This window comes from Loxodonta africana, chromosome 7, assembly GCF_030014295.1.
Source record: "Loxodonta africana isolate mLoxAfr1 chromosome 7, mLoxAfr1.hap2, whole genome shotgun sequence".
Taxonomy (NCBI): Eukaryota; Metazoa; Chordata; class Mammalia; order Proboscidea; family Elephantidae; genus Loxodonta; species Loxodonta africana.
In genome coordinates, this window is record NC_087348.1 from 46,842,120 (window position 1) to 46,866,387 (window position 24,268).

Here is a 24,268-nt window from a genome sequence, read left to right on the forward strand (position 1 = left end):
GCTCTTCCCCAGCTGTATTTTCAGTGCCTTGAAACCTGAGGGGCTCATCTTCCAGCACTATAACGATGTTCATAAGGTTTTCACTGACTAATTCTTTTCGGAAGTAGACCTCTGGGTCCTTCTTCCTAGTCTGTCTTAGTCTGGAAGCTCAGCTGAAACCTGCCCTCCATGGGTGACCCTGCTGGTATTTGAATACCAGTGGCATATCTTCCAGCATCATAGCAACACGCAAGCCCCCACAGTAGGACAAACTGACAGACACGTGGGGGTTTATAATTGGAGATTCTAATCAAAGTTTCCATGAGCTTGTTTTCCTATAAGATGTTCAGGGAGTCAGCATATTTGCTCACTGATCTTTTTCTTTTGGGCCTCATAGGGTGCATAACCTTCCCTTACACACAGCCATCCATCCTTCACTGCAGCCATCTTATGCTCCTTCTTTCTTGTACAGCCTCAAGAAACTTGTCTTTGAAACCGCTACCCCAGGGCTCATGATACTAACTGGCGTCCACAGCTCCACTGCCATATTCCAACGACACTGGCTGTGGGGTCCTTAAGCACCCATCAAAGTTGGAGGTCCCATCAACATACTCACCCTTTTTCTTACTTTATTATGCCATAAACTTATTGTAGAAGCCCATGACAGAAGTGACTGTCAACTCCTTATAGAGCCATAGAGGAGAAAAGTGGGTCAAGAATCATTCACACCAGTAGCAAGAATGAAACTGCAAGTTTATTTGAAGGTATAAAAATTAAAAAACAAAACCAAAACCTAACCCACAAAAAGCAACCACACACAACCTTTCCAGTTTACATTAACTTTAAACATCACATCTTACTTATTAACCACTTTATTTGCATTGAAAAAAAAAAACGTCGATTTCAAGGTAAAGGGCTTCGAGTCAGGTGGTAAGGCAGGGAACAAAGCAAAGTTTACTGCTAAAATAAGGAGGAGGAGCTGACCTCATTTAGGGCAGAGATGGTTTTCTCGTTGGTGTAGATTTAGGCAAGGTATGAAAAAAACATCCTGGTTGGAATGAGTTATAAAATATTGCTGGCCATTTATTTGCCATCTTGAGTAGGAAACAAAACAAAACTGCAGCTTTGGTGTCCTATTTATATACTTTAAAAAACATTCATTAAAAAAATCAAATCTATAATAAAAACGTCCCAGTGTTTGTTTTTAAAAAACAACATTAATAGGCTGCGCTTATCTACTAAGACCATTTGTTTTTCCTAAGATGCCTGGAAGCAGAAATGTGGATGAGGTTAACTCATTGCACAATTAATTAAAATTAGAATCCTTTCCTCCAAACAACTTCCAGAGCACCACAAAAAAGCAGGGGCCCTTCAAAGGGAGGGATAAAACCATTCTGACTCACAGTAGATGAAATGTCCTGCCAGTGTTTCTAACACGCCTTGGCTGCCATCAAAAGTTCCTTCTTTATTGGATTACTCAGAAAATAACTCAAGTGCTGTTTTAAAAATCAAAGAAATAAGCAACTAGGTTCCTTTTCTTTTATTTATTAATTCTTTAAAAATCACCAAGTGGTTAGCTTTCCTGTAAAATACTTTGGATGTGGATTAAAAAAAAAAAAAAAAGCCTACAGAATAGAATCATTGAACGCCACCTCATGCCCCCCTCCCCCGCAGGCTCCATCTTAATAAGCATCAAACAGGTTACTAAACATGTCTTCTACTATTGAAAGAGGCCCTGAAGGGGCAGGAGCTGCCCAGAGTATCTCCACCTGGTTCCAGTTTTGTTCCCCATTAGTCGGTGTGGTTTCTTGCCAAACGACGCAGGTGTTTCTACACATTATTCCCCCGGGGCTGGCTGGGCATAGAGAAAAGCGAAACTAGCACAAACACAGAGGCTAGGAACTGAGGGAGAAACAAGTTCCTCTTCTGCATCCTTCAAAAACTTGATAAATAATAACCTCAGAGTGCGACAATGCACAAGTGCCTGGCACACAGGTTAGTCTGCAGTGACTCGTTAGCACCGGGCTCGGCGGGGCAAAGGCAGCATCTCTTTTTGCATCTTTCTTTGGACCTCGCTGAAAAAATAAAAAGGCAGCTTTCCTATACACATATAAATAGTCCCTTAACTAGAAGGGAAAAACATAAACACACTATTTCAAATGCATTTCTGAGAGATTTAAAGAAAAAAAAGTCCAAAGGGGAGACCTTGACTCCACATTGTCTATTGTTCACAACTCTTGGAGGAGAAACCACTGGGGCATTAGGAGGGGCCAGTGACGGGTATACAGGGGACACAGGTACTTGGGAAGGGGAGCACGTGCAGCTAGGAGGCAAGAGCTCACACAGGAGGAACTGAATATTGCTCTTGCTTGTGTTAAAGACCACAGTACCAAGTCCATTTGCAAGGTCGAACAGACTCTGAGTGTTAAGGGAACTTAGGAGGCCGGTGTTGAGCTGCATGAGTGGGCGAGGCAGGCTGGGTGTGGTTTATAGTGACAATGAAGCCAGACCAGGTTCTTGGGCAACTAAAGTTGCCTCCTATCCCTTGGCTACAGGCAGCTGACTCAGTTGGGAGGGTCACAATCTGAGTCAGGGAAGGGACTGTGGAGCCAGGCAGGGCGAGGCTCTTGGCAGCCTGCACTGTAGGAGCTGTGTGACCTGGGATAAACTCGTGGCAGGGGTTCACTATCTATTCTGGGACAAGGCTGATGACAGATGCTGCTGGACAGAGCTTTCGAAACGAGGATTCTCGGGCAAATTCTTAAACCCAGAATCCATTTAGAGTAGGCAGATGGCTTTCAGGGTCATTCACAAAACCGAAATGATGCTGCTAATAGGGGCACTACTCATGTCAAATGTATTCTTCAGCGACTGCCTCCCCTGCCCGAGTGCCATATGTGGGATGGTGCAAGGCAGCTTCTGGATGTGTACCTAGACTCCTTCCTGGGCAGCCGTCCAAGGATCCCTTGTGGCAGGATCATCCAACCCAAACCCCAAAATGAACCTCTAAGGTAGCAGCCCAGCAGGGAACTGATCCAGTGTCTACTGTCCTTCTGAACATCCAGCATGGCACAGAACCCTGCTTTCTCAAAGACTGCTTAAATACTGTTTGTCCTGTTGCCTGCAAATTTACGATTCCCAGTGAGAAGGATTCCAATTATAACAGAAGAATGATGGGAAGAGGGAGATTGTGATCCTGGGCCCTGAAGAAAGAGTGGCTTCCTGGGACAGGTGCAAAACACATCGTATGTCAACTGAGAGGTCAGAAAAATGCCAGGGCGCCCTCCAACAAACATACCTGAAATCTGGTGGATTAGGGCAATGGAGAGACAGCTGACACCCCAAACTGCTCCTTGAGACACTCAAAGAGCCCCCATGAGCACCCATTGTTAGCACGGTAACAAGTCAGAGCAGATTAACCCATATGGACTTTGGAATAACTGGATTTTTTATACTTCTTCGGTACCCTGGCTGGGCAGAGAGTCCCTGGGCTCCACAGTGCCCTCTGGAGGCCCAGGCTGCCCCAGGCTGTGGCCGGTGTCTTCCATGCTCAGGAGGCTGCTGGGTGCCTGGGAGCTGGCGCTGTTGGCACTCCCTGATCGGGAGCGGTAGGGGGGCAGGTCAGCTTGGTTCAGGGACTCAGTGTCGGAAGAGTAGGGTGGTGGAGGAAGGTCGTACCACGCAGGTCTGCAAAGGAGAGAGAGGTTGGGGTGGGAGGAAAGGGAAGAGAAGGCATTAGAGCCAAACTGAGAGGCCACATGGAACCAAACCCAATTTCAGTCCGTTCCAGAGATGATGCTTCAAAAGAGAAATGAGATTTCTCCCTCCAAGTGCAAAGGCAATTCAAGGATAAGAAAGCTGGCAGTATGAATAAGACAAAGGGAATAAAAAGGTCAGTGTGCTCTGGCTGGCTAGTGTCAACTGGCCAGTGCCAAAACCACATCTTTGGGTGGGCCCAGAATGAGGTTGTCAGGCAACTCCCTCAGTTCATCCTGTGGGGGGCTTTGCTCCACCAGTGGGGGGCCTCACAGCGAAGCAGCTGGGCTGGTGTTTCAACTGGGCCCCTGGTGGGTCCACAGAACTTGAGGTTCCTAGTGAAAGCCAACTCTTCCTGGCTATGTGAACTTGGGTGAGAGGACATCCTCTCAATGCCTCAGTTTCTTTATCTGTAAAAGGGGATAATAATATCTCGCTGGAAATGAAATAACTGCACAGAAAAGACATTTTTTAAAGCTCTCATTTACTCAAGTCTTACTGCGAGGCAGGCACCAGCCAGGTAACTTCCATTCATTACCTTATTTAATGCTCACATGAATGCTATGAAGTAGGTATTACTTTTATGCTCATTTTACTGATGAGAAAACTGAGGCACAAGGACATAAAGCGGCTTGCTCAGCACAGCATCACAAATAGCTAGCAAGCAGCAGGGCTGGGATTTGAAACCAGGTATTCATTCCATCTCCAGAGTCAGCCATCTTAACCTTATCCTACACAAAAACCAAAACCAAACCCACTGCTGCCGAGTTGATTCCAACTCACAGCGACCCTATAGGCAATTGCCCCATGGAGTTTTCAGGGAGCGCCTGGTGAATTTGAACTGCAGACCTTTTGGCTAGCCAGCCATAGCTCTTCACTACCAGGCCACCAGGGTTTCCTTACTAGAACAGTCCAAATGAACTGCGTATGAGTGAGAACATCGTTAGGTGAGTGAGGCTCTGCACTGTTACAGGCTTATTTTGCAAAGAGATCTTTAAGACACACCCCTGCCCCCCAAAGCTTTGTTTCCCTTCTATAAAGAAGGGAAAAATGAAGATTAAATAACGTAAGAGCTGCCCACTGGAGAGGGTCCAATGAAGAGCCCTGTCACCCCAGGAGCATGGCCTACAAAAGGCCTAATGCCACACACAGCGTGTCCTGGGCACAGGGGAAGAGGGATGCTGAGCCAGGGCCCTGAAGGATAGGGCATGGGAACCACAGAACCAAAAGGGACTCGAACAGCCCTGGACCAGGACCTTCCAACGGTTATTTGGGTGGTACTTTTGAGGTCACAGAGAGGGGAACGAGGATGCTGAGCAGGCGGGATTCTGGGTCTATTTCATCTATAGAATGACAGCTTTTTGGCTTTATATAGTGGGGTTTCTTGTACAATTCTATTTGAAACGAGGGCTCTACTGTCTAAAAGAGCTCAAAAGGACCTATTCTCCCCCTTTAATTTTATAGATGAAGGCAAGCAAAATTAAGGAACTTACTTGCTCGTTCATTCATTCATTCGTACATTCATCCATTCGTTCAGCAACCATTCACCAAACCTCTAATATGTACTGGGCACTACTTTGCAGTGCAGGTGGAGCCCCGCAGCTAGTATAACATTACTGGGCAGGAGCAGGGCTCTAAATTGGCCAGGCCCCTAACTGGATGTGCTCAGACAAATCCCAGAGTCTCAGTCTCCAAGCCTGTAAAATTGAGGCAAATACAGAACATCTCTGTATGAGTCTTTGGAAGGATTAAATAACATGAGGCATGTGAAGTGTTTTGCAAGGACTCAGTAAATGTCAGATGTTGCTGCTGCCTACAGCAGATATATCCAGGCTCTTGGCAAGACCCAGGAACCCAGGTGTGTGCAGATACCCCCCAACTAGGCAACCCCCTAGTCTCTTCCAGCTAGCACTCACCTTTGGTCCAGCAGGGCCTCCGAGTAAGAGGGTGGGGAGCCTACTTCAGACGCATTCTGCTCGGCTTGGCTGGCCACGTACTGGATGCCATTGTTGACGTTGTAGGTAACGTTGCAGTGGTGGGGGTGGTCCAGGACCACCAGGCGAGAGAGCAGGACAGGGTGCTGCAGCCGATGCACGGGGAGCGTCATTAGGTTGTTCCGCTTCCGCTGGTGGTGCAAGACCAGTGCCAGCAGGGCCACCACCAGCACGAAGATGACGGAGCTGCCGATGATGGCGTAGGTGATGCTGGGGTAGTACACGAGCTGGTTCTCCGATGTCACGAACACCTGCCCGCTGCCCGGCTCTGTGAAACCCAGAGGGGAGAGAAAAGGAAGGAGGGTTCCCAATATGGTTCAGCCTTTGGCTTCAAAGTTAGCCCCAGGGCTTGTACACGAATGTTCATAGCGGCATTATTCATAATAGCCTCAAAGTGGAAACATCCCAAATGTCCATCAACTGGTTAATAGCTAAGCAAAATGTGGTACACATCCATACCAAAACCAAAAACCCACTGCCATTGAGTCGATTCAGACTCATAGCGACGCTATAGGACAGAGTAGAACTGCCTCATTGGGTTTCCAAGGGCCATCTGGTGGATTAGAACTGCCGCCCTCTTGGTTAGCAGCCGTAGCCCTTAACCACCATACCACCAGGGTTTCCTACATCCATACGATGGAATGTTATTAGACAATAAAAAGGAACAAAGTACTCATATGTACTAGCATATGGACAAGCCCTGAAAACAGTACGATCAGTGGAAGAAGTCAGACACAATGAATGTATGATTTCATTTATAAGAAATGTCCAGACTAGGCAAATCTATAGAGGCAGAAAGTAGATTATATGTCCTAATCACATATGTCCTATTTCACAGAACATATTGTGGACGTTAAGTGCTGCATGACCGTATAACAAAACACTTGTCATTTCAATCATTTGTAAGTGTACAAGTCAGTGACATTAATTTTATTCACCATGTTGTGCAACCATTGCCACTAACCGTTTCCAAAGGTTTTTCATCACCCCATCACCTCCCAATCACAATTCACTGCCATTGAGTCAATTCCAACACACAGCGATCCCACAGGGTTTCCAAGGCTGTAAATCTCTAAAGAAGCAGACTGCCGAATCTTTCTCCCACGGAGCTGCTGGTGGTTTCGAACCTCCAACCTCTTGGTTAGCAGTTGATCGATCACTTTAACTACCGTGCCACCAGGACTCCTTCCCGTCATCTCAGTGCCCCTTAAACAATAACTCCCCATTTCCCCCTTCTACCCACCCCCCGTAACCACTAATAAACTTTTATCTCTTATGCATTTGCCTATTCTAGGTATGTCACATAAGTGGGATCATACAATATTTGTCCTTTAGTGTCCCTCTTTTAAGGGAGATGAGAAATATTTGTCCTTTTGTGTCCCTAACAAAACCCCCTGGGCAATGTGCAGGCATCTCCTCAGAGGTCATAGGGCAAAGGTCTGGTCCACAGCCCACCCCTGCAGGCTGCCAATGTTCACCTCTCTGCCCTTGCTAATGAGCCACGCTTCAAGTACTCAGGTAAGCGGCTTCCGAGTTGGCAGGACGCACTCGACAACCACAGTAAGGTCCAGGCTGGCATAGGAAATGCAGAGTCTTTCTCTGTAGAAAGCTGGGCACTCCTCATCATGGTGGAAGAGCCACCCCTACTCACTGCCGTGGCCTGGCTGGGAGAATAATCTAAGTACAGCCCGAGTGAGTCAATCTGAACACTAGAACCCTGTGCTGTTCCAACGCTGAAGCAGTGAGGGAATTTCAGTGGGTCCAACACATCAGTCTTAGAAGAAATACAACCAGAATGCTCCTTAGTAATGAAGATGGGGAGACTCTGGCTCACTTCCTTTGGACACATCATCTGGAAAGACCAATCATTAGAAAAGAACATTATGTTTTGTAGTAGAGGGTCAGCGAAAATGAAAGAAATCCTAAATGAAACAGACTGACACGACAGCCAAAGCAGTGGACTCAAACACACCAACGATCACGGCGATGGTGCAGGACTGGGCAATGTTTCATTCTGTTATACATAAGGTTGCCATGAGTTGGGGCTAACTCAACAGCAACTAACAACAACGACAGACCAAAATGTGGACATGAGGCAGCAACTCCTGGCTGCATGTACCCTGTGCCCTGGCCCTGTGCTAAGAGTGCTTTACCACACCCCATGCCACTAAATGGGGGTCTGTCTTGTTCCTCGCTGTATCCCCAGGATACACACCTAGGATGGTGCCTGGCACATAGTAGGCACTCAATAAATATATACAATTCAATGGAAAAATTTTCGTTTATTCACATACATTCTGGTGGTGGTGTTCTGTGTGCTGTCAAGTAGATTCCAACTCATGATGACCCTATAGGACAGAGAAGAACCGCCCTATAGGGGTTTGTAGGCTGGAATTTTTTTTAAATCTTTATAGGAACAGATCACTGGGTCTTTCCTCCCATGGATTGGAGCATAGTGAGTTCAAACTGTTGACTTTTCAGTTAGGAGCCGAGCACTTAACCATTGTGCCACCAGGGCTCCTTATACACCCTGGCAGGTGCTATTATTATCCCCGTTTTTCAGGTAAGCAAACTGACTCGGGTTATTAATTTGTCTAAGGTCACATGAGAAATAAGTAAGAGGAGGCAGGACTGGAACACAGGTATTTCTCCTTCAGAACACCACATGCTACAATACACACAGCCTCTGTTCTTTCCTGATATATTTCCTGATTCCCAGAATAATCCTAACCTGAGATAAATGAATTCCTTCCTCCTTGTCATGGGTTGAATTGTGTCCCCCCAAAAATGTGTGTATCAGCTTGGTTAGGCCAAGATTCCCAGTGTTCTGTGGTTGTCCTCCATTTTCTGGTTGTAATTTTATGTTAAAAGGATTAGAGTGGAATTGTAACACTACCCTTACTCAGGTCACCTCCCTGATCCAATGTAAAGGGAGTATCCTGGGATGTGGCCTGCACCACCTTTTATCTCTCAAAAGATAAAAGGGAAAAAAGCAGAGAGCTGGGGACCTCATACCACCCAGAAAGCAGTGTTACGAGCAGAGGGTGTCCTTTGGACATGGGGTTCCTGTGCTTGAGAAGCTCCTCGACCAGGGGGAAGACTGAGGACAAGGACCTTCCTCCAGCCAACACAGAAAGAAAGCCTTCCCCTGGAGCTGACGCCCTGAATTTGGACTTGTAACCTACTGGACTGTAAGAAAATAAATTTCTCTTTGTTAAAGCAATCCACTTGTGGTATTTCTGTTACAGCAGCACTAGATAACTAAAACACCCCTAAGCTCTCTGCTTTCCTTCCAGGGACATCTGAACATGGACCAAAAGCAAAGAAGATTCTCCAAGTTCCTGGCAGTCACCGGTTCAATGACTAGTTGCACAAACAGAACTAAGATCCCACCTGAAAGGCAGAAGGGTGCTGCCGAACAAGTAAGAGAAGGGAGCAGTTTTGGATTTCTCTGGAGACAATCAGCTGTCTGGGGTTCTGCACGTGTACATTTCAGAATTTACGCTTAAAATAAAACATCCTCTTTATTTTATGACCTCCTGCACAGAGTTGCGGAGTCACAGAGGGGTCGGATCTTGGGCCATCATTTCTAGCTGTAGGAGCTGAAGCAAGGTATTTAAACTTTTATGAGCCTCAGCTACCTCACATTTAAAATGGTGGAGGTGGTAGTTTAGTAACTGTACCGACCTCACTGGAATACTGGGAGAATAAAGTATAATTCTCCATGTAAGGTGCTGAGCACAGTACCGGGCAAAAGTTTGAAACTACTTGGTTAATGGTAGTTCTTGAGAGCAGTTGTAGATCGTTGGTAGAATTCTCACCTTCCACCTGGGAGACCAGGGTTTGATTCCCGGCTAACGCAACTCACGTGCAGACAGCACCTGTCTGTCAACGGAGGTTTATGCGTTGCCATGATGCTGAAAAGGCTGCTAACTGAAAAGTTGGCAATTTGAACCCACCCAGCAGCTCGGTGAGAGAAAGACCTGGCTATCTGATTCTGTAAACATTACAGCCTAGAAAACCCTACGGGACAGTTCTACTCTGTCACATGGGGTTGCTATGACTCAAAAACCGACTTCATGGCACCTAACAACGACATGATGCTGGACAGGTTTCAGCAGGTCCAGACTAAAATAGACTAGGAAGAAAGGCTTGGCAATCTACTGTCAAAAAACCAGCCAATGAAAACCCCACGTATCACAATGGTCAGATCCAAAACTAATCATGGGGATGGTATAGAACTGGGCAGTGTTTTGCAATGGGGTCACCATGAGTCAGGGGCCGACTAACACCACCACCACCAACGCTAGCTCCTATTCACATTCTTATCACCACCAACTTCTCTGGACCCATGGCAGAAGCTGAGAGCTCCCTTCAGGGGTCGGGGGTGGCAGACGATCAGGATGGACTGAGCTTCTTTCCAGTGAGAAATGCTCCTTAAAGGAGGAAAGTGGCTGAATTTTCACACTGAAAACAAATCAGGCCAGAGCTTTTAAAACCCGGACTTCTGTGTAACCACTTGCGGTTTTAAGAACACACACGGGACCCCTTTAAAATGAATAGAATGCAAAATGCCTGTGGGTCTTAATGGTCTGCCTTGTGTCTCTGAAAGCCAGCTCTCTCCAGATCTGGCCACTTTGGCAGGCGAGACACAGTAGGCACATTTGCTGGAGGAATTATGACGTTACGTAACTTGGTGATGCCTGGTCTCGTTTTTGCTCTGTGTGTAAAACGTCATCTTGTATTAATTCATTAACTTGGTCCACTTCTCTTAAGAGCTTAATGAGCCTCCTGGCCAAATTACTAATATCAGAGTTGCCTGGGACCTCAGCTCCAAGTGCACAATCCACGGATAATGAAGTTTCCATTTTTTTTGGCTCTCTCTCAAGCCAGTGCCCTCATGCTCCTCTGTCAAACAGCTTGAGCTCCTGGCCTCTATCTGCGGCTTCCACAGCATTCACTCCATGCAATCTGGTTTCGACCTAGCAACCACTGTACTGTATTCTCAAGCTTGCCTTGAGCTCCAGCTGCCGCCTGTGGTGGAGGCAGCTGGGTTTGCACTACTCTAGGGGTGCTCTTTGCCTCAGAGTTGTCACAGATTGTGTGGTTATTACGACGGTTTTCTAGCAGATGAGAGCCAAATGTCTTGAGGAGGAATGCCTTTTTCCAATTTGCACAGAGGCGCCATTAGGACTAACGAGGGAAGAAAGCAGGCGACGCGTGTGACTTGGCGTGCCTTTGCTTCCAAAGAATTCCCTCTTCCAGATGCAAAGTAAAGTTCCAACAGGACATTGTTTTTCACCCACCAGACTGGCTAAGGCAAAACGTGATTTCACGTTCTGCTGGTCAGATCCTGGGGAAACAGGTATCCTCATTCATGCATGGCTGGTGGGAGGGTAAAGTGGTGCAAACCTGGAGCGCATCAGAGAAGCCAGAGTGAAAAAGCTTCGTAGTATGTGATTCCAACTATATGACATTCTGGAAAGGGCAAAACTACAGAGACAGTAAAAAGACCAGTGGTTGCCAGGGTTGCAGCAAAATGCCCAGGGCATTTTTAGGGCAGTGAAAATATTATATATGATACTGTACTGATGGACACATGACATCATGTATTTGTTTAAACCTAAACCAAAACCAAAAACCAAACCCGTTGCCATTGAGTCGACTCCAACTCATAGTGACCTTATAGGACAGAGTAGAACTGCCCCATAGGGTTTCCAAGGAGTGGCTGGTGGATTTGAACTGCTGACCTTTTGGTCCGCAGCTGAATGCTTAACCACTGCGCCACCAGGGCTCCAAACCTATAACCAAACCAAAAACTAAACCTGTTGCCATTGAGTTGATTATGACTCACTGTGACCCCTTGTGTTACAGAGAAGAACTGCTCCATAGGGTTTTCTGGGCTCAAAAAAAAAAAAAAAAATTTTTTTTTTTTAATCTTAATGGAAGCAGATCACCCAGCCTTTCTTTCATGATACCGCTAAGTGGGTTTAAACTACCAACCTTTAGGTTAGTAGTTGAGTGTAAACTATTTGCTCCACCCAGGGACCTTGTCAAAACCATAACAAAAACCAAACCCATTGCCGTCGGGTCGATTCTAACTCGTAGTGACCCTACAGGACAGAGTAGAACTGCCCCGTAGGGTTTCCAAGGCTGTAATCTTTATGGAAGCAGACTACTGCATTTTTTTTTCTATGGAGTGGCTAGTGGGTTCAAACTGCCTTTTGGTTAGCAGCCAAGGGCTTTAACCACTGTGCCACTAGGCCTCCTTTGTCGAAACCACAGGACTGTACAAAACATGAGTGAACCCTAATGTAAACTATGACTTTTAGTTAATAAAAAATGTATTAATGTTGGTTCATTAATTGTAACAAATGTACTACACAAATGCAAGATGTTAATAAGGGGAGTAGTAGTGTGCAGGAGACAGGCAGTATACGAGACCTCTCGGTTACAGGGCAGTTCCGCTCTGTAACACGGGGGTTGCTGTGAGTCGGAATCCACTCCACGGCAATGGGTTTGGTTTTTTGGCTTAGTGGGTGTGTAGTAGTATCTCACTGAAGTTTTCTTTTGCATTCTGTAATAACTAATGATGCAGAGTTTATATCTTCATATATGTTCTTTATATCTGCACATCTTCTTTAGAGAAGCGTTCTTTCAAATTTTTTTGCCCATTTTTACACTTTTTTTTTTGTCTTGTTACTGTTGAGTAGTGAAAGTCCTTTGTATGTTCCGGGATACAAGTCCTTTATCAGAAATGTGTTTTGCAGATTTTCTCCCAGTTTGTGACTTGTCTTTTCATTTCTTTATAAATTCTTTTATAGTCTACGTTTTTTGTATTCTAGCCAATAAATCTTTGCCCAACCCAAGTTACAAGTTTTATAGCTTTAGCTCTTAAATTTACATTTATAATCCATTGCAAGTTAATTTTTGTTTATGGTACAAGAAAAGGTTGAGATTCTTTTTTTCCTCCTTTTAGACATCTAGTTGTTTCAGCGCCATTTGTTGAAAAGCCTCTTTTCCTGTTGAATTATCTTGGCATCTTTGTTGAAAATCAATTGACCATACAAATCTGGGTCTATTTCTGGACTCTCTATTCTGTTTGGGTGATCTATACACCTATCCTTATGCCAGTAAGTGTGCTGATAACTATAGTTTCAGAGTAAGTCTTGAAATCAGGTAGTGTGAGTCCTGCATGCCTTCTTTCTTTCTTCCAACTTGAACTTTATTGCTGATTATAAAGACCCATGCTAATTATGAAAATTAAAGTAATATGGAAATGTCCCAAGCAGAAAAAAAAAAAAAAAAACCCCACATAAGTCCACCAGAGAAAAATACAGTAATAGTTTGTAAACCAGGAGTTGGCAAACTTTTCTATAAAAGGGCCAGGTAGTAAATATTTTATGCTTTGTGGGCCATACGGTTTGGGTCATAACTACTCAACCTGCTGTTGCAGCAGGAAAGCGGCCACAGACAGTATGTAAACAAGTCAGCATGGCTGTGTTCCAAACAAACTATGAAAACTGGGCAGCAGGCTGGATTTGGTCTGCTGGCTGTAGTCTGCAGATCCCTGGTGTTGATCCCTCAAAACTGTTCTCTGCGCGTCCACACACACATACATTTTTCTTTAGCTATATAGATATTCCTGTGTTTTGGACATCTTTCCTTCTCCATCCACTCTTTTTAAAAGAGTAGCTGTGTAATAACCTCAGTATATAGATACAGCAGGATTTGCTTAACCAACCCCCTACTGATGTACATTTTGATTGTTTCCCTTTTTTTGTGATTATGAACAATGCTGCAGCACACACTTTAGTAAATTCACCAGATCATGCCATGAGGAGTCCCTGGCTGGCACAAATGGTTAAGTGCTCAGCTACTAACCAAAAGGTTGGTGGTTTGAATCCACCCAGAGATGCCTTGGAAGAAAGGCCTGGTGATCTGTTTCTAAATATCATAGCCACTGAAAATCCTATGGAGCAATACTACTCTGAAACACAGAAGGTTGCCATGAGTCAGAACTAACTCAATGGTGATTCTTCTTTTTTTTCTAAGTGCCATGAAAAGAGAGAGGGCCAGGTTTGCTTTGCTTACCACCATAGAGTCAGAGCCCAACATAGGTGACGTAGGTGCTGAATATATCAGTGACCTTTGCTCACTGGTGCAATGGTTTCCTAAGACAGGTTCTTTAGGTGCTGGTCCTTTCCCTGAGCATCCAGTGTCCCAGGTTTGAATGCTGGGGGCTATCTTTAACTCTTTCTTTTCTTGTCCATACCGACCCACTAACTGTGGCCAATTTCTGCTTTGCCGCATTTCTTCTAACTCTGGCCTCGTCTCCATCCTCACCACCACACCCAGGCCCAGACCAGTAAAAAAGACCTCCTTGTGGGTCTCATCATCTTCAGCCTTTGTCCTCCAATCTTTCTGCAACAGTCCCACCAGTTTACACATTAGCCAACACGGTCTGACTGTGTATTCTTGTAAAACTGTGAAGATCAAGGACATTCAACAGCCCACACCACCGTCCTTGGCTGGTATCCGCAGACTCTGCAGTCTCCCTGCCTTGGCTTCTCAGTACCAAATCCCAGAGGGTGTCAAGAATAAAGCCCAGATGTGAACTAAATAATACTAATAGTAACCACCCATATTTGTTTTGCACTCAAAAACAAAGAGTAATAGCAACAATAGCATAACAGTAACTATCATAGCATTACCCCATCCTAGGCAGTATCTTACGTGCTTCACACCTATTAACTGCTTTCATCATTACACCATCTCTAGTGCCTTAAATGTCCACAGATACGTCCAGCCAGAACCTCAGAAAGTGACCTTATTTGGAATAAGGGTCTTTACAGATATAATTAAGGTAAGGATCTTGAGATGAGATCATCCTGGATTCAGGTGGCCCTAAGTCCAATAATGAGTGCCCTTATAAATAAGACAGAAAAGGAGAAGACATGGAGACAGGGGAGAAGGTGACGTGAAGATGAGGCAGAGGCTGGAGTGATGCAGTCCTGAGCCAAGCAACACCAAGAATTGTCTGCGGCCACCAGAAGCTGGGAGAGAGGCATGGAACAGAATCTCCCTCAGAACCTCCAGAAGGAACCAGCCTTGCCAGCACCTCAATTTCCGATTTCTGGCCTTGTGAGAATTGTGAGAGAATAAATTTCTGTTGTTTTAAGCCATCAAGGTTGTGGTAATTTGTTCCAGCAGCCCTGGGAACTATTACACCTTCCTATGAAATAGACCACTTTAGAGATGAAGTAAGGACGGGTTTCCTCCATCGAGGAAGTGGGGGAAAGAGATTAAGTAATGTGCCAGTATTCAATACACCTTAGTTACTATTAATAGCAATTATTATACCTACCAAGTGGAGAAACCTGGAGGAATCTAGGTAATCTCATTCCAGAATCTGTATTCCTCACCCACGACTTTATTTCACTTTTCACACGTGTCTATTTCCCCATTAAGAGAAATTTTTGGTGGGCAGAGGCCATGCTTTATCCTTCTTGGAGCCCTACTCAGGGCCAACTGCAATCTTAAATATGCAAGGTATTCAAAGTATTTTTTGACATGAATAAACTGATTTTGAAACATAAAACCCAAAAACCAAACCCAGCGCCATTGAGTCGATTCCAACTCATAGTGACCCCATAGGACAGAGTAGAACTGCCCCGTAGAGTTTCCAAGGAGCACCTGGTGGATTACGAACTGCTGACCCTTTGGTTAGCAGCCATAGCACTTAACCACTATACCACCAGGGTTTCCTTTTGAAACATGGTGACATGGTAATTGACAATCTCCTCAAAAATGAGCTACAGGGAGAAAAACACTGACTAAAAGGGTGAGGGGACCTTGAGGCTGAGGACTGAACACTGGACCTCCAACTTCCAATCTTCCTCCTATATGCACGATTTCACTTCATTCTTATGGCAGCTCCATGAAGTATGATGTTTTATTATCCCTGTTTTACAGATGGGGAAACTGAAGCTCAGAGAGGTTAAGTAACTTACTGACGGTCACAGAGAAAACAAGTAGTGCACTAGTATTTGGGTCCAAGAGTCTGATGCCAGAAACCATCACATTGTCCCAAGTAGCTCTCTCTGTTTCTCTCCTCACACTTCCCATTTTTCCTGTCCATCTGCTGTCCCCTACTGCTCTTGCAATGAGGGCCCTCTCCAATTACTCCAATAGAGACTAGACTCGAATCAATATAGTCCAATGCGTCTTTTGTGGGATGGCAAGAGGTTATTTCATGGGAAAAGATACCATGGCTAAACAAGTGTGAGAAAAACTAGATGAGACCAGTTAAATTCCCTTTTTTGTAGCTGTTCAGAGTGTGGGCTCTGGCACCACATGCATCCGAGTTCAAATCTTGATTTTGTTGCTTATTAGCTGTGTGGCCTAGGGTAAGTTACTTTATGTCTCTGTGCCTCAATACCCTCTTCTATAAAACAAAATAATAGTGGAGCCTGTCTCATACAGTTGTTTTGTGGATTAAAAGAGAAAATACATACAAAAGTGTTTAGACAGTATCTGGCACATAGTAAGGACTTGACAAACCTTACTCATAATTAATAACTATTATTACAGGACTTTTCAGAGCCTTTATTAGACAAATGTGCATAGTGACACTTCATGAGAGGACATGTTATTTCATCAACCTTGGTGCTACGCTGAATTGGAGACAGCACATAAAAAATTCCAGATTAGCACATTCCAACATACTAGAAGCTGTCCTTCCACAAATCAGATAGAGGCATTCCTGGCCTTTGGGTATACAGTCATGTGTCACTTAACATCCATGACATATTACTTGAAACAGGGCGTTAATATGTGATTTGGACGTTGTGCAAACACCATATTTTAAACACTCAGCAAAAAGACATGCCTAATTCATGAGCAATAGCATTCACTGATTTTCTACCTTTGTGTTGTTCAATAACCTTTTGTTTCACTTCCAAATCCATACTTCTCCTTGGCCTCTTGCTGCTGCTATCAATAGCACTGGTTTTGCTTGGGATACATGATGCACTTCACGGTAACATTTTTCAAAGAAAATTAAACAGAGAGATAGCTCTACAGCACTCGAGACATGTGATACATGAGATTGGATGCTGCTGCCTACGAGTTGAAGCATATACTATTGTACAGTGAACTTTTTATCTGAAACTAAAATCCACGTTAAAATAATGATAGAAAGTACAGTACAGTACATATGTAAGCCAGTAATATAGGCATTTATTATGACTATCAAATTATAGAAGCCCTGGTGGCACACTGGTTAAGAGCTTGGCTGTTAACCAAAAGGTTAGAACTTTTTTTTTTTTTTAATCAAGACATATTTAATATAGGTTATATGTATAATGTATCATACTTTGGGCATGTTATCAGGAGGGATCAGTCCCTGGAGAAGGACATCAAGCAGGGAAAAAGAGGAAGGCCCTCAAGGAGATGGATTGACACAGTGGCTGCGACGATGGGCTCAAGCAACAATTGTGAGGATGGCGCAGGACTGGGCAGTGTTTCGTTCTGTTGTGCACAGGGTCGCTATGAGTAGGAACCAACTCGACGGCACCAAACAACAACAACAACAACCCTTAAATATGCCTGGCAACACAATCGCTTTATATACAAGTGACAGGAGATACATGTGTTGTGGGCAGGAAGCTGTTGCATTTGTTACGTTGAGTTATACCTGCTAATGCCCCATTCTCCTACTGGGATTTCTGAACTCTACTATAAACTTATGGGACCATGGACATGAACAGATGTTATGCAGTGTGTGGCTGTACTGTTTGGAGAAACTTTGTGGCTCCAGGGGCCAACTTAAGAGGCAGAAGTTGAGAAGGGACAATCTCAGCCCCCTCCCCTTCCTGAGCTGCCATAACCCCACCTCCTGAGCCCACATCCAGTTAAGGCTCAGCATGACCTTCCCGACTAAAGCCTCGCGACTAGAGCCTCCCAACTGTGCAGCCAGCTCCTGGCGTGTGACACCAAAGGCCACATCCAGGAAAGCTGCACAATCTCCACCTCTGACAAGAACCAAGTAGGAAGCAGGTGATCTTGTTCAAACTTGCAAGGAGCCCAAAGCTGCCCTGGTTCTGTTCTCCGGTTCTCTGAGTTCGTCATGGCCGCTGCATAATCAGTTCAGCAGGCTACTTCTGCCCGTTACACCTTATTACCTGACGAAATGCTGAGTGTGCACACATGGAACTTCGAAAGCTGTAAAGATTCTGAATAATTTAGGGAAATTGGCTGATAACAGAAGCCTTACAAGTGGGGATCCCAAGGGGGGGCTTTACTGACCATGAACAAATTCACAGCTTCTTGTGATTTCAGAAGATCCGAACACAACCACTGCAGACCTCAGCACCCTGGAGGAAAAGTCTCTTTGTTTTGCACACACTGCAGCCCTTACGTGCTGCTAGTCCCCAAGCCAGCTGGGACAAAGATGCCTAGAAGAGGAAAACAAGACACACTGGATCCCATTCCACTGGTCTCACCCCTTCGGGAGCAATGGAGAATGAAGAAAACTAGAGATATAAGGGAAAGATTAGTCCAAAGGACTAATGGACCACATCTACCACAGCCTCCACTAGGCCAAGTCCAGAACAACTAGATGGAGCCCAGCTACCACCATTGACTATTCTGACAAGGATCACAATAGAGAGTCCCAGACAGCTGAAGAAACCCTGAGAGTATGGCTCCCCCACACCCTTTCAGCTCAGTAATGAAGTCATTCCTGAGGTTCACCCTTACAGCCAAAGATCAGACAGGCCCATAAAACAAAACAAGACTAAAGGGGCACACCAGCCCAGGAGCAAGGACTAGAAGGCAGGAAGGGACAGGAAAGCTGGTAATACGGAATCCAAGGTTGAGAAGGGAGAGTGTTGACATGTCGTGGAGTTGTTAACCAACGTCATAAAACAATATGCGTACTGATTGTTTAATGAGAAACTAGTTTGTTCTGTAAACCTTCTTCTAAAGTACAATAAAAAAGAAAAAAGACACACCTGATCCCAATCAGGACTCTGCTCGCCAGGCCCTGACTGATCTCTGGCACACGTCACACGTGCCATGTCACTGCCTGGACAACCACAGCTGAATCCACACCAGGCGCCCTGCCCCACTCTTGCTTTCTAGTGTCTTTTCCACATAGCAGCCAGAATGCTCCTTTTAAAACATAAATCCATTTACATCACTCCTCTGCTCAAAATGTAGCTCCGTATAAAGTCTAGAGTCCTCACCATGGTGCAACCAGGAACCAACCAGTTGCTGTCAAGTCAACCCTGACTCCCAGCAATCCCTTGTGTGTCAGAGGAGAACTGTGCTCCATGGGGTTTTTGATGGCTAATTTTTCAGAAGAGATAGCCACGCCTTTTTCTGAGGAACCTCTGGGTGGACTCTAACTTCCAAACTTTAGGTTAGCTGCCCAGTGCGTTAACCGTTAGCATACCCAGGGACTCACCATGGCCACAAGCCTTCAATCATCTTTCCCGATTCCCACTCCAACCTCCACTCCTGCCCCTGCCCGGCTCTGTCTGCTGCAGACACACGGGCCTCCTCGCTGTGGTGCCCAAACACATCAGCGTGTGCCTGCTTCAGGGCTGTCATGGATTGAATTGTGTCCCTTAAAAAAATATCTTTCAACTTAGCTGGGCCATGATTCTCAGTATTGTGTGACTGTCCACCATTTTATGTGATTGTCCACCATTTTATGTGATTTTCTTATACTGTTGTAAATCCTATCACTAAGAAGGATTAGCGGCAGTTACATTGATGAGGTCTACAAGATTAGGTAGTGTCTTAAGCCAGTCTCTTCTGAGATATAAAAGAGAGAAGCAAGCAGAGAGACAGGGGACCTTGTACCACCAAGAAAGCACTGCCAGTAGCAGAGTGTATCCTTTGGACTCGGGGCTCCTGTGTGGAGAAGCAACTAGTCCAGGGGAAGACTGATGAGAAGGACCTTCCTCCAGAGCTGACAGAGAGAGAAAGCCTTTCCCTGGAGCTGACATCCTGAATTTGGACTTGTAGCTTACTAGACTGTGAGAATATAAATTTCTCTGTGTTAAAGCCATCCACTTGTGGTATTTCTGTTATAGAAACACTAGATAACTAAGACAAGGGCCTTTCTTTGCCCTTGCTGTGCCCTCTGCTCAGTACACTCTTCCCTGGGGCATCTGCCTGACTCACACCCTATTCCATTCAAGTCCTAGGCCAATGTCAGTGGAGGGCTCCCTGGGTGCTTCTCACCCTCCATCACTGATTCCTTACCTCTTTATCTGTCTTCACAGTGCTTATCGCTGCCTGTTGCTGTCTTATGCAGTTCTACTCAATTGTCTCTCTTTCCCAGTGGAATGGAACTTCGTGAGGGCAAAGCCATATCCTGCTTGTTTGCTGTTGTACCCCCAATGCCTAACAGTATTCAGTAAACATTTGTTGGGGCAAGTGAACAGAGCATCTCTAAACCCTGTGGCCCCTTCTAGGGAGGCCTTGGTCTCTGCTTGTTGTTACTCTGACCAGAAGCACTTGTGATCCACTTTTGAAAAATCAGCCATTGAAAACCCTATGGAGCACGGTTTTACTCTTAACAAACATGGGGTCACCAGGAGTCGGAATTGACTGGATGGCAACTGGTTTGGTTTTTTGGTTTATTCACATGTACTATGGTGTAGTATGAATGAGCGTAAAAACAAAACAAAACAAAACCTGTTGCTGCCAACTTGATTCCAACTCATACAGCGACCTTACAGGACAGAGTAGAACTGCCCCATACAGTTTCCAAGGAGTGGCTGGTGGATTTGAACTGCTGACTTTTTTGGTTAGCAGCCGAGCTCTTAACCACAATGCCACCAGGGCTCCCAGATACATCCAGTTCAAAGGAGGCAGAGCGCATAGTGGCTAGTACAGCTTTGGGAGTTTCACTGACGGGGTTAGCATCCCGGTTTGGCCATGGACCACGTGAGTGGTCCCTCAAAGCTGCATTGGTAGAATCGGAATTTAAAACCTACAACCACACAGAGTTACTACGAGCATTAAAGACTACTGTTTTAAATTTGAGCCAAGTGAATCGATTGTGAGATTGCATCTGTGACTTCCTTTTAACTGTATCAAAGCTCTGATCCCTTCATGCTAGATTTAAAAAGGGCTGCGTGAGTGCTGAATGGCAGACAAGAGGAAATGCTAAAGAAGAGGAGCCAGAAGAATGGCGAGGATTCTTAGGAATACAGAGGCTCTAGCCTTTCACCTGTCTGTCAGTTTGTTGCACTGTGGTGGCTTGTGTGTTGCTACGATGCTGGAATCTATGCCATGATGGGCAGGTTTCGGCAGAGCTTCCAGACTAAGAAAGACTAAGAAGAAAGGCTCAGCGATCTACGTCCAAAAATCAGTTAATGGAAACCCATGGATCACAAGAGAACGCTGCCCAATGTAGTGCTGGAAGATGAGTCCCTAAGGTTGAAAGGCACTTAAAATATACAGTGGCCACACCACTGCGCTTGAGTGTACCAAGGACTGTGAAGATGGCCTTATGCAGTGCTTAAGGTCTCCATGAGTTGGCACCAACTCAATGGCAACTGACAACCACCACCACCACCACCTCCCAGGACGTTTTCTAAGAATGCAGGAACGAAGTCTGGCTGGAGGCGCCTTCATTCTTCCACTTACTAGGCTGCAATCAGGTAGGTGTTGGACCCTGTGCTTGGCGCTGGGGATTTGGAAACCGCACAGGCCTAGTCCTGTAAGCGCTCATAGTTTCGGAGTGGCCCTGGGGGCGGGGGAGCATTTCAGCCCGGCACTCCTCCTGGGATTATCTCTATGGCTACTTTTCTCAAGCAGCGGAGCTTAAAGGAACTGTGTCGGCCATGCTAAACCAAGGGCATTCCACATCCACCTCCCTTGGGCCTGGCCCTCCTTTGTGGATCACTATTCCAAACACACCTCCTGTTCCAATTTAGATGCTTATTGAAAAAGTTTAATTTAAAGGGCAGACTGGCAAATGACGGAATCAAAAGAGAAACCACGAAAACCTCAGTGAACCATTACCATGGCAACTCTAGTTTCTAAAATTAACTGAAAGGAGGGTGATGGAAAAACTTGAGCTGCCAGCCTGCCCAGCGTCAGACAGACCACAGCAGGAGCTGCTGCTGGCTTCTGGCCAGAGGGAAATGGGAAAGGGACCCATCTGCCAAGACAGAATTAGGATTCTAGGACCATTGAGAGCCAGGAGACAAGAGCTGAAAGATTAAATTCAAAATGAGAGAGAGAGAGAAGAGAAAAAGTTGAGTCGAGTTCTAAAACTGAAGACAGAATGAGGCAGATATCTTCCTGGGAATTTTCAGTCATTCCCATCCCAAGAGACCAAAGGCTTCACCATCCTCCCTACCCCCAACCTATGTCTCTCATTGGGCCAAAGCGGGCCTCCCAGAAAGGCACTGTACTCACCCCCTTTCAACAAGTGCTATGGAAACAGTGAAGTGTTACCAACCAACCAGTTGCTCTCCAGTTGACTCATGATGACCCATGGGTGTCAGAGTATAACTGTACACCACAGGGTTTTCAACGGCTGATTTTTTAAAAGTAGATTTCCAGGACTTTCTTCCCAGTAGCTTCCGGGTGGCCTTGAACGTCCAACCTTTTGGTTAGTAGCGCAGTGTGTTAACCATTCGTAACCACCCAGGGACTCCCAAGTGTTACCAATGGCCCCTAACTTACAAGGGGCCCCAAATTTAAAAGTTGCTTATCAACAGGGGAGCTTCTTGGTATGGAGGAACCCACCCCTCAATGATCCCAGAGCTCTCTGAAGCCATGCTAAGAACCACTGTATACCCTCAGAGCACGATCCACACCTCTGATGAGGAAGGGTGCCAATGATAACCCAGAGAGTTAAACATTTAATGGCCTCTTTGCTATGAAACAGTCTCAGGGCAGTTACAGAACTGGCTGGAGAGTAAGGTACTAACTGGCTATTTAAAGGAGGAAAGGGCAATTTTTAATAGAAATTCACATTGCTACCCAAACTCACTGATGAGGGTAATTGGGAGCTAGGGCCCGGGTGGCCTTTTTAGAACTCTGCTCAATTGTGTAATTACTTAAAATATGTCAAGAGCTGCAGTGGCAGTGGGGACGGGTGGTTCTTTGCTACCTCTCCTACCGCGACAACAAAAAGTCAAAGCCAATGTAGGGACCGCAGGGGAGGAGTGTGTGACCGGGCAGTGAGTCCCCATATTGGGATCAATGTTCTTATCAATCTAACCAACAAAGGGGAGACTTCTGAGGCATTACTCTCCTATGCATCAAGTGGCTTCAGCTGACCCAAGCTCCTGCATATGACATTCTGGGCTGCTCCCACCCTGGTACACATAAAATGCATGTAAGTGCCTCCTGGAATTTGCTGAATAAGGAGGGCTGTACAGAATTACTATTTCTATTGCTTACTGTATCTATTTACCTGGAGTGTTCAGTGGAAGCTGCAAAATTAAATGCGTAGCAAATGTTCTTTGAACCCCATGGTCAGTTGGTTGCTGGACCAGTAATAAGGCTTGGTGAGTTACAGTACAACGGCTTATTGCGCCTGCCATGTCAGTGGCCAGAGCGAAATACTGCTAACTCAAGCAAGATGCTTGATCAGTTTGTTAGGGCAGGATAATCACACACAAATGGCATTGCAGGGCAAGGCTAACCCTAAAAACGGGGGAGAGGAAAGATCTACCAAGCTTCCGTTAAGGGGGATGGAAACATTTGGAAATGGACAGCGATGGCTGCATAACATGATGACCGTAACTAACGTCATTGAGCTGCATACATGTAAAAAATGTTGAAATGGCAAATGTTTTGTTAAACATAGACTTACCACAATTAAAAAAAAAATTAACTGCAGCATAAAACAAAAATCTACCTCAGGTGTGCCATTGTCACCACAAATGAAATCTCATTAGTGGGAGCCGAGCAAACAAATATCCTCATCAAATATCAATGACCATCCTGCCACAGCACCACCAGCCATGCAGCCACTAGAGCTGGAGCCTTGGGTCAGTCTAGGCTGCTTCCTTTCCTTTTCCACTGCTATCAACCATGGGCAGGTGCTACAGATTCTGCCTCCCAAATCTTGGACAAGTTACCATCATCTGTTACACCATTTACCACATGAACCTCCCAGCTGCTCTTCCAACTTCCAGTTCTGCTCTTCTCCATTTTCCACACAGAATCCAGAAAGCTCTTCTTAGGAAGGCAGTAAGATCATGGCATATCCCAGGCATTAAACCCTTTAATGGCTGCTCACTGTATTCAAGGAGCACCTGAATGGTGCAAATGGTTAACACAATCAGTTGCTAACCAAATGGTTATGGTTCAAGTCCACCCAGAGCTGCCTTGGAAGAAAAGCCTCCTGATCTACTTCTGAAAAGTCAGCCATTGAAAACCCTATGGAACACAGTTCTACTCTGACACACATGGGCTCGCCATGACTCACAGTCGACTTTATGGGAACTGGTTTGTTGTCCTGAAAACCTAAACTCTTAACTACAGCCTAGAGAGGC

The 24,268-nt window shown here is 45.4% G+C and overlaps 1 protein-coding gene across 4 annotated transcripts in view; it reads right to left on the bottom strand.

Moving 5' to 3' along the window:
- Positions 1 to 713: 713 nt before the first annotated feature.
- Positions 714 to 24,268, bottom strand: part of LDLRAD3 (low density lipoprotein receptor class A domain containing 3) — a 300,710-nt gene continuing 277,155 nt past the window's right edge. For all 4 annotated transcript variants that reach the window (XM_010592124.3, XM_023550709.2, XM_064288268.1 and 1 more), the window contains 2 exons: positions 5,652 to 5,997; positions 714 to 3,666 (listed from right to left, as the gene is read on the bottom strand). In XM_010592124.3, the coding sequence (XP_010590426.2) occupies positions 3,429 to 3,666; positions 5,652 to 5,997 (584 nt within the window). In that variant the 3' untranslated portion in view covers positions 714 to 3,428. The remainder of the gene's footprint in view (positions 3,667 to 5,651; positions 5,998 to 24,268) is intronic.